We start from the raw sequence: 11,461 nt of genomic DNA, 5'->3' as shown, positions 1-11,461 counted from the left end.
TGCGGAAACACTCTTTCCATATCATTTACCTCACATTGCACCACCCTCATTAGCAGCCAAGGTCTAGGCACACTATACGAAATCAAAGTCAGAGGTACCTCCTAGTGTCATAAAAACTGGTATTGCGCAATACAACTCAGACTTTGCAGCCTTCCTTGTTGCGGAGGCTCGAGTGTTGATATCACATACAGGATTGCCAGATATCTAACACAGGTGTCTTTCCCCCCACATACTGGCATCAAAGACTAGGATGGAAAAGAAATGCAACATCAATAGTGTAGTGCCAAATGAATTCATCGCTGCAATCGATCTGTCGAGTTAAGAATGTATTCATTCAGCGCATGATGACCACTATGAAGCTTTGAATCAAGCGCAGAATCTACAAATTCCACCTACTTCAAACATTGATGATCATCACTAGCACGAAAAGCACTGAAAAAATAAAAACTACAGTTGTATGTACAAACAATCACATTTGCAAGCAAAATAACACATAAATGAACATTGTGACGATATTTTTAACCATTGATATTACAATAAAGATAAAGCATGCAATATATTTTCATTTCCACCCGAAAATGAAAGAAACAAACAAGAACAAAACATTCTGTAGATGCCACGTCCTCGCCGTAAAGGAGAGTTCCGGATCAGTTAAAAGTTAGTGTGAACAGGAAGGGTAACATTTTACAAGCCCAACAAAATCTGGATCAAAATCGGATTAAAAGTATTGAAAGGAAGTTAAGAAATATCAAAAATTAGCTGATTTTGGCAAAACAGTTCTTGAACAGTTGATAAAAATATGCAACAATGAGTGAGCTGATGATGTCATCACCTTAGATGTTTCCATTGATCATGTACCCAAAAAAAAAAAAAACTGAAAAAAAAAAGTTTTTTCTGCTATTTAAGTGTAAAACATATTATTCCTGGGTAAATATTTCAAAATCATGATCAGTCAGATAAATCAGGATGCAAGAATAAGAATAAGGACAAACTACATCTTAATAAAAAGCCTAAACAAAAAACAGGAAATTAAACTACATGGCAAGTTGTGAGACCATGACATCATCAACTTACTATTTGCATATTCATATTGACTGTTCAAAAACAATTTTGTGAAAATTAGTGTAAATTCACAATTTCATCAGTTCCTTAATTTTCATGTCATTCTGATCAAATTTTCGCTGTATGCTTATAAGACTTTACTGTTTCTTTTCAGACTATAAGTTTTAACTGGTCTGGAATTCCCCTTAGATATTCTCTCAGCTAATTGCAAATGAACAGAGACGAACAGAACTGGCTATCATAAATTTCATAGTCATATCAGTAATAATGCCAAACATAGGGAGCATATTGCGTAACATGCAATGATCTCAATACTGTTATACATTAAACACTCTTCATCATCAATGTTACATTAAGAAGCCCACAAGATGTGAAAATTGCACAAATGTCATAGAAACTTTCCAGCAGTATACATAGCTGAGAATCAAATCAACTGATTGCATGTAGGATATAACCTTTACAAGAAAAAAAAAAGGGGGGGGGGGGCAATCACTATACCATACTGGGTTAGCAAGACATGGCCTGGTTACAACTCCCCTGTAATAACAAGTTATGACAGATATGACGAATATAAAAATATAATTTGATAAACATTGAAATATAACTGTCAAATGTATAAGTGACAGGCATGTAAGAGGAATATTTTTCTTTTTTTCTGTACACAAGTCTACTGGTAATACTCTACATGAATCCTAATTCTGGACAGCTACATGAATTGAATAAAAAGAAGCAACATAGAAAATGAGAACTGTGAAATCATATAAACATGATTCATAACCTCATTGTTGCACATTTAGTTGTTTAGGTTCAGGGGGGCAGTTCATGAAGCGCTTTGGTTGGATATTTTTCTGATAAACTGTTACAAGCTACTGAATCCTAGCATCTGATTGGCTGAGAGTAAATTTGTCCGACAACTTTGTCAGACAAAATGCTTCGTGAAATGCCCCCCTGATGTGCCTAGCCTTGTAGCATCACCCATCACGCATCTGCCAATGGAGTCTGCGGTCAGTGGAGTCTACAGTTTCATCTCAGTGATGGAAATACAGCGATTCTCTCATCTCATTTTCAGTGGATACAAGTATTCACAACACTCACAGAAATTACAAAATGTATATCTTAGCATTTAACACTTTCTGTGCCATGGACTTTGGACAGTGTGTACAATTCTTTGTACAAGTTAGGCAGAGGGTTAATTATCCACTGTTTTTATGAAGTGCATAAGCTAAAGACACTTATTGTCACTCTAGGCGTGAAATGTTTGTGGAATGTAAGAAATATTCTATCATCCCTGCAACATAGTTCATTCATACCGACATTGTGCACAGGTTTTGAATCTTGTGCAAAACTGCAGGGCAGGTGTTAGAAGAGTTTGAATATTTTGCAGTGGATCAATCTTTTTCATAATCCTCCATCTAAAGTTCGTAATTAAGCATTTCATCTGATAGAGCGACCTCATATTCAGGCCAAGATATTCACACTGAACACACAGAAAATTCTTGTAATACTTCATTCTTCAATGCTACACAAATGGATATTGTGAGAGCAGACATTATCTGCAGGTTTGGTGTCCCCACTCAGTCCAGTAATATAATTTCACCCATTATGGTATTAAAAAACTGACAACATATCACCAGCAAGAGCTGAAGTGAAATTTGAGGATCGAAAACAAATTTTCTGCATGTTTAATCTTTTTACTTCCTATCTTCTTTTTTTTTTTTTGGACTGTTATTGGTATCACAGAAAGCAAATACCCTCCTCTCAAAAAAAAAAAAAAAAAAAAAAAACTACATTGCAAAACATTTCACTTTAAAGACAGAGGAAGTGTTCTGCCACAGTATTTTGACAGGAAATGCCTTCTCCACTACGGAAGTCAGGACTTGCAAGAGCAGGGCAGTTTGTTTGAAATGTTTTCTGAGTATCATTTGCTGCACATCAGAAAAAAAAAAAGCCTGTAATTCATATTCAGCTGACTGTTCAGTCTTGATTTGCCTCACAGTACAATTCACCCCAAGAGCTCAATTCTGAGGAGATACAGTAAACTCGAAATAAGTTGATCTTGACTGGACTGAGGAAAAATCATTGACTTATGCCATGTTCGTCTTATGTGTGTGTAGGTGAATAGTGCATGTGAGGCTATGAATGTAATTTGGGACTCATTTTCGCGAATTTCGCGAACGCCAAGATTCACGAAATTAAAATGCACGCGAAATTTCTTGTTTACACTAAATGCATTGAATGCCAGTGGTAATTTGCGAAAATTTCATGCCACGAAAAAGGCCGTCACTTCCAATTCATGAAAATTTCGTGCCGCGAATATATTATGTTTTACAGTAGTTGACATAGTGCTGTGGACTTATTTGGAGTTGACTGTATGTTGCTGGCCTATACCACTTTACGCCATAAGCTAACAAGGACTGCGAGAGATTGGAGCAAAGAGGATAGATGCCTGGAAAGGCGACTAGAAAGAGTTTTCAAAAGTCATTTAAATTCTTATGTATTTTATTGTTTTGGGAATTTCTTATGTATTTCTTTTTTTAATACTTTTTTCTTTTTTTTCCAAGGAAATTGTCATGGAACACTTATGTACCATAATTTGCATATAATCAATCAATCAACCAAAGTGATGAATAGTACAAATAGTTGGGTTTGTATTAGTTTCATGACAGAGCACTGTTTTCCATAGAAAGTGTACACAAAATCACAAAATTGTGCATGTTTTGGAGTGACATGCCGTTACAAAAGTGGGCGTGGCTTCATAACGGTATGTGCGGACGTTGCAGATTTGGTCTTAAAAGTTGCATGAGACATGAAAGAAAAAAGTAAAGAAGCATCATGATGATGTCTTCTCGCGTTGCAGAATCATTGTGAGAAACGTCGGGTGGGGGGGGGGGGGAGGAGGCGGAACCTCTCCCCCATCCCCCGGCCTAATTAGGATTAAAAAATACTCTATTTTGTCTTTCTTTATAACTGTCTGTTTATTTGGCTGGCTGGCTCTCCCTCTCTTTCTTTCTCCTTTCCCACTCCACATTAGTTCCACTTGGAACTCCCTTCACCATAGAATTTCCTTTTCCCTCACCTTTGCACCTTCAGTCTTTCCTCCTTTTCTCCCAATTTCCCCAACATTCCTTCAAAGTGCTCCAACCAGGAATATAATTAAAGGCCCATCAACATCTCGAGCACACCACAGAAAGCTTAAAAATCATCCTGATACCTTTATCCTCTTATTGAATACTGCAGCAGAAGTAAAGTTGAAATATGACTACAAGGTTCTATTTTTTTTTCTGCTGTAATTTCTCTTGTAAAAATAATAATGAACCATGTTTATGTAGTGCATGTCACATAAAGTAAATTGATATCTTTATGCTCATTGAAGGAGGGAAAATTAGCAATATAGAAAAGTATAGCAAAGGAACTGTAATACATCACTAAAATTAACACCCCCAAAATGATCTAACACTCGACCTTAGGTTTTATATAAGACATCAATACTAGCATATTCCAAAAACTTGTATCACAGCTGACCTTTACGCTCACATCTGCATTGATACTTAGTAGCATACATGACTATCTTGGTATATCTTGACATTCCAGATAAGATTGTTAGTCTACACTCATAACAGGGTATGGAATTGCAAACGTAAGTGATAAACTACTTATAAACAAAATTATACCACTTCCACCAATAAAGAAAAAAAAAACCCAGAGAGTATGAAATGGAGCATGAAGTAATTACCAGAGAATTTACGGAGCCCCATGTGTGAGTATGATAAGTCTCGCTCTTACAAACTGTACTACCCCATCAACAAAATTTATTTGACATAGTAGGCAATGCAGCATGGTTTCTTTAAATCACATGAATTTGTAGAAACACAATTCTACAATCTTTGTGGTAATCTTTTGCATGATCTTGAGGTACTTAGTATACCCGAGCCGTCCACGTCCATTGCATCTTGAAATTGAACTTGACGGCTTGACATTAAAGAAGACAAGCTGCCCGCAAACACCATAAAGGGTCTTCTGCATAGATAATTATCCTTGAACGTTGGAATCGAGATAAAGGAAGACCTCAAAGTATGTTTACTCAAGCTCACCCTTGACAAGGGGTATTGACGGTACACTGTAATAATAATAATAATAATACTAATGATATAGGATGACCACACAGCACTATCTCCACTTTGATCGCAGACTTTTATGAGTATTTGGGAGTGGAATTGAGATATCATAAGTGTAATCTAAAAACCTGAATAGAACTTGTTGCAGGAGACAGTAACAAGAAGGAAAATAGCAAAGGAAATAAAAATGTAATGAAAATTCTACCATACGCTGGTCTTTCTTAACAAAAAACAAAAAACAAAAACAAAAAAAAATAAAACAAAAACAAAAACAAACAGAGGGAATTGCGTTCTGGTAATACTTCAGTCATCTTATAAACATTTTCTTCAAACATTTCTAACAATTTGGCAGTAGTAGCTCCCAAATTATGGTAAAATATAATTCTAAGCGAGACATTTCACATTGGAATGGTACGTGTATATCCTTCACTGGAACTGTTCAGAGCAAAATAAAACTGCACTGCTTCTTGCAATTCTTTAATAATTTTCTTTAAAAGTGGAAAGTTTAGATGTGTGAGTTCACCACATAATCCAACAATAATACAGTGGAATGAAAGTTGTAAAAGGGATAAGCTGGAAGAGCCTCTATTACGGCAGCTATATGATCTCTCATCTATTCCTGAGCCTAAACTCTGGACCGATGACAGACAGCCTATAGATATAAAGTAAGAATCGTCAGGAATAACCATGGCACTCTCATCTCGATATTTGTACAGACATCTCCAATGCCAGATCACACCCACTATAACTAGCTTCTGCGGAGGCATCTCCCTCGTAAAATCCCCAAACCCTGCATCGAAGTGAGCAAGGTCCCGGAAGGAACTCCAGACGAGCGAATTCAGAGGTGTAAAATTGGGTTAGTACAAATACAGGCTCTGTGTGTGTGAGACAGTGGAATGATTATCACTGATACAAGTTTTCGCAAGTCTCCAGAGAACACGAAGACTTCATAACTGGCCATCTTCCTTCGGGGCAGATCTGTGCATCCATTTGGCACTTAGCGAACGTCTGACACAGCCTTGACCAATGGTGGTGAGGTATTCAATATGCAGCTTCTGGCCTCTTGATTTGAAGACTGTACTTGACCGTTTTACTGGTGAACCTGAGAGAGACAAAAACAGAGACAGACCAGGCCAATTGTGAATGTGATGATCCTGCCAGTTGCTCAATGCATTGAAAACAAACATTGCTGCTCCTTCATCAATACAAAATCAAACATTTTAGGCTGCATTCCATTGAAATCACATTCTCAGATCAATATTGAGGTGATTTTACATTCTGATGGTCATATGATTTGGATCCCTTTTTACAAGAAACTTTGGTTCTTGAAAAGCATTGCCTTTTTCTTAATATCAGGGAGTATGATTGCAAGTGTATGACTATTGGCGATTTCAACATGGTCAACTCTCTCAGAAAAAAACTGCTCCTCATAGAAAGAGTGATAAAATGATCACAATGGCTCATTTGAGCTTTTTGGCTCAGGTGAGCTAAAAATCAGACAAACTCGGTTTTTGAATGTCTCGTTCATCACTGTCCAGCTATAGGAACGGTAAAGGAAGGACATATTTCACATTCTCTCTCCTTTGTTGGGAACACCTGTTAACACAGGTCACCAGTACAATGAGAGGGTGCATAAAATGGTGTCCAATCAATGAAATCTTCCTTTGACAATAGCCCATCCCAGGGAGAGGCACTGTCAAGTCTCAAGAGACATTGATTAGTGCAACACTGAAAAGACAGTCAATATCCTTTTCTTTCTGTAGTCCACAGAGGATTGCGTAACACCTGAAGTAGATCAGCAACACCATGCTTGCACCACATGGGTCATGTGACAGGTCACATGATCACCTGTATGCTATGAACTTTTGAACTCTCCATGAAATCTGCTACCATGGCTGATTCCTTCATGGCAAAACATACTTCATCTTGCACAACAAGGGTGAGTGAAAAACAATGCATTAAAATTAGTAAGCATTGTCTTTCATGTATTTATTGTTTTTGTTGCTGTCACTGTTATCATGTTATTATTATTATTTCTTTTAATCATTATTATCATCATTATTATCACTATCACAAGTTTTATCATCCTCATCATTATCATCACTATTATCATCACTATTATCATCACTACTACTACTATTTTCATTGTAATCATCATCATTGTTACAATCATTATCAATGTAGAGTGACCAGCAGCTGTGCTATCGAAGGAGATATAGTTGTACAAAGTCATGATAGCATGTATACTGGTGCCAGGTTGGTACATGTACTCCTCCTTTTATAACTACTCATATGTCAGCTTGGATTGGAATAGCTTTGGCAACCCTGCACAGACTTTTGATAGGAAAGTTTTACTGTTCCCACAGGTCCATTTCCGTGTAGGGATCCCCGTCTCGAGTTTCTCGGTAGAGTGCGGAGAGGTTTACCGTCCATTGACCTTGCGAGGGCAGTATACAGTAGATCGTTGCACTCTCATCCATGCGTCAGGAGGACAGTCACTGTCAATGACCTCACGCTCTCCATGAAATATTGATTATTATCCTCTACTGCTGTAACATTGCCTTATACTGTCCTGTGGTCCGTCTTTCATGAAGACATCACATAAAGTCTTCACATAAATCTCAGAATGGCCAATGTCACTCATATGTAGCAATGAGAGACTTTGAAAGAGAAGTAAAATCCATTTCATGAAGTCTCTCATAAGTGTGTCTCATGACAGAGAAGTCTTAATTGCAAAGACTTTCATGAAACGGACACAAGGTTTCGGTTTCAGAGGAGCAAGTTCTCCCTTTGTATATCAGCTGGGATTCAGTTTTAAAACTTGTTGAAATGAGAGCACTGACTAGCTCCCTTGCTTGACAAATTATGTTGTATGTGGAGACATCAAAAAATTTATTTACATTAGAATATGATATTATTATGATATGATGATGTTTAAGTGCCACAAGCAATGGGTAATTATCTTTCCTAAATTTCAATTTCTGACCCATCACAATGTTACCCTGATAAAGTTAGATATATTTTACCAAGGAGAACTGCAAAGGGGATATGGCTGTAAAGTATGAATTGTGATACTTGTTCAAATATCAGAAGTTTGTTATCATAATACCTCTTGTCAGAATTTCAGAAATACAAAATGTTTTTAAATTACAGATGTAAATGTATCAAGGAGCAGATGAGTTTTGAAAGTTTAATATCATGATATCTCTTATCACTATTTCCAAAATGAAAAATATCTTGTGATATTTGACAGTTTGATATCCTGAGTCTCTTTTGACAGTTTCCAAAAATAAGAATGTTCTGAAATTGAATGTTTTGCAAGTTCTCATGAAGCATGTTACGTGGTGTTTTGAATTCCCTAACTCTTGTACTGCATCTGATTTTCAAGGGCAATTTCCTCAACACTGTGTTGATCTGCTTACCAGCTTTCATACTATGTGGTAGGTTATTTTTCAAAATAAAGTGGGATAAACTTGATATAATTGGATACACGTAGCTTAGAGTCCAGAAAATCTGCATATGCCAAAATGAGGCTAAAAATATTCGCAACTTTATCAGGGTTTCCTGGTGGAGAGTCACTTGACACTGCATGACCTAATTCTGCACAAAATAGTGCTGGCTTGGAGATCATTTGGGTTGATTTATCTCCATGGCAACCAAGCAGGGGACTCACCTGGAGAACTTGTTGTCAAAGATGAGGGTGTAGACACCAGGTCTCCTGGCCAGGAGTTCCCCCTGGATTGCCTGCTGGTGTGAGTTACACCGACAGAGAGGAATCAGCTCCTCCGGAGGCCCTGTGGAACTCAGCGACTCCTGGAATGTTGCAGAGAACCCGATGCTCTAATGGAGGAAATTGGAAAAGAGTAACATAAAAAGTTAGTATGAGTTCAAGACTCAACCCAGTACTCTCAGCGGACTGGGTGGAAAGAATAATACATGTTGGTAAAGAGATTGGGCTAAATGACTGGACAGATACAGGGTTGCCAACATTAACCCTTCAAAGTCTGATCTTTGAAGTGATTTTTAATAGAAATCTAATCCTCCAGTTAAGAAAATTTCACAATGGGACAACACAAGGAAAGTAAGCTACAGTTGAACCTCTATTATCCAGCCTCCCTTTATCCGGATCTCTCTATTATCCGGACGCAATCTCGCTGTGATTATTTTTAATAATTACGGGAAGAAAGGGGGATTCCCAACTCCTTGAGAACTCCTACCCAAACACACATGAATTACATATTACTTCCAATATGATTAACATACATTGCATCAAATTTCCTTCCAAATTGCTTACCTTCAGACATTTCAACATCCCGAAACATCCCCAAATGTAACAATGAAAAGGTTGCAGTATACACAGTACTACATGTGGTACTACAATGGGCGACATCAGTACATGTGTATGTATATGTACATGCATAAAGCATTGAGTCTCCCGTATCCGGCCAAATCCCTTATCTGGATGAGCCCTGGTCCCGACTTGTCCGGATACGAGAGGTTCAACTGTACTTGACAACTGTCAAGTATGACACCGTCTAAGGTTTTCATAAGTGAATTGATGCAGCATGGGGATGAGAACTTTCAGACATGAATGACAATCAGGAGACCCTTGTCACTGAGCGCTGATCATACAAAAGCTAGAAGAGGCTTTTCTCAATTAGAGACATTATATGGTTACTGTACATCAGACTTATGGGAGACCCTCTCTGTTCTATACTGGCACTTGTAAACTTGCAAAGCTTCTTCAAGAATTTAATTACTCCTAAATAACAAGCATTAATGAGAGCGTAAACAACCACAAAGGGTGTGACAACATGACAATCAATATCCCTGATTTAGAATGTTAGCATCAGAGTATGCTCACAATAATCACTCACAAACAACCCCCCCCCCCCCCCCCCCCGCACACATGCTATGCTATTACAGTGCTAAAAGTATCTCCAACCCCCTACTGACCAAACACACACACATAAACACATACAAAAAAGCAAAGGAAATGGGAAACCCCCCCAAAAAAACAAACAAACAAACAAACCCCAAAATGATGAACGTATAAAACATATAGCATAAAATATACAAAAATAGAATTTGCAAGCTGGCAATAGTTGATGTGAGAGACGTGAATACTGTAACACCAGAAACATTCATGGCATGACACTTTCTCGAATTGGAAAACATGAAAACATTAAGGGCATACTACATGTACTGGATGGTGTAGAGAAAAGCCTTCATGTGCAATTTACTTTCACAAATCATGGCTCCTTGCAAAATTCACGAGTTTCATGCGCGTGAAGATTTCTGGTTCTACAGTAACCAGTCACATGACACAAGATGCAATGAAATCTCACCTTGGGAGATGAGACAAATTCCCAACAGAGCATGAGTCCCACTTCATTGATGGCCACTGTGAGGGCGTGCTTCATGTAGGCCGCCACGACCACCTCCGCCCCCGACACGCCTTCCCCTTCCAACTCCTCTGTGGTTAATAGGTGGCTGTCTCCATTCATTCTGGTAGGCAAGGACAGGATATTGCATTGGAAAGTTCCTACTAGCGTAATATCTTTACAAACACACTAGTATGTACTATAAATGGGGAAATATTCAGGTGATTAATTTGTCACTGGGTGGCTGGTTTGATGAAATTTGCCCCTTATGAATTCTGCAGAATCAAAATGTAAAAAGAGTATTAAAATAGCAAGCAAACAAATTTCTGTGCTTTCCTTTTCATGAAGCCATCTTGTCTGATGGAAAATGAAAACAAACAGCACTGTGATAAAGAATGAAACTGCACTATCTTTAGCATTCTATTCACGCACTGTGCAGAAATACCACTATGGGTACAGAATGGGTCCACACCACTTCATAATACCCATGGTGCATATTAGTATTACAATAAAATTAGGAGGGGGGGGGGGGGGAGGTTGCCTTGATGCAAGCCACGCAGTCTGATGATAATGACCATCTAACACCCTGCTGCCCTGTTAAACTTCCTGTCCATCATTGCTGTCACTCACCGGCTCTCTTCTTCAGTATTCCCAGCATCTTGCCTGGCCTGCGTCACCTCGTCCTCACTGATGATGTCGAAGTCGGGCTCAGAGGCCGTGTTCTCTGACGTCGGAACGGGCGATGGCGTGTGCAGCTTCCTCGAGGTGCCTTCACTGTGGAAAGGATTCATTCTGAGAATAGTCAAAACAGTGCTGACAACAATGATGATAATGACAAAATTTGGCCCATTTTGCAACACCACTGCAAGAACACTACCATTGGACATGCATCAGTTCATC

At 38.3% G+C, this 11,461-nt stretch overlaps 1 protein-coding gene across 1 annotated transcript in view; it reads right to left on the bottom strand.

Moving 5' to 3' along the window:
• Window positions 1-6,218: 6,218 nt before the first annotated feature.
• Window positions 6,219-11,461, bottom strand: part of LOC139739092 (uncharacterized) — a 50,312-nt gene continuing 45,069 nt past the window's right edge. The window contains exons 18-21 of the mRNA XM_071649712.1: window positions 11,192-11,335; window positions 10,526-10,685; window positions 8,851-9,017; window positions 6,219-6,279 (exon numbers count right to left, since the gene is read on the bottom strand). Coding sequence (XP_071505813.1) covers window positions 6,219-6,279; window positions 8,851-9,017; window positions 10,526-10,685; window positions 11,192-11,335 — 532 coding nt within the window. The remainder of the gene's footprint in view (window positions 6,280-8,850; window positions 9,018-10,525; window positions 10,686-11,191; window positions 11,336-11,461) is intronic.

This window comes from Diadema antillarum, unplaced genomic scaffold, assembly GCF_040938485.1.
Source record: "Diadema antillarum isolate AM-2024a unplaced genomic scaffold, OU_Dant_1.0 seq00000782_RagTag, whole genome shotgun sequence".
Lineage (NCBI taxonomy): Eukaryota > Metazoa > Echinodermata > Echinoidea > Diadematoida > Diadematidae > Diadema > Diadema antillarum.
The sequence above is the reverse complement of the archived record's forward strand: the minus strand, read 5'-3'. Positions and strand labels throughout refer to the sequence as shown.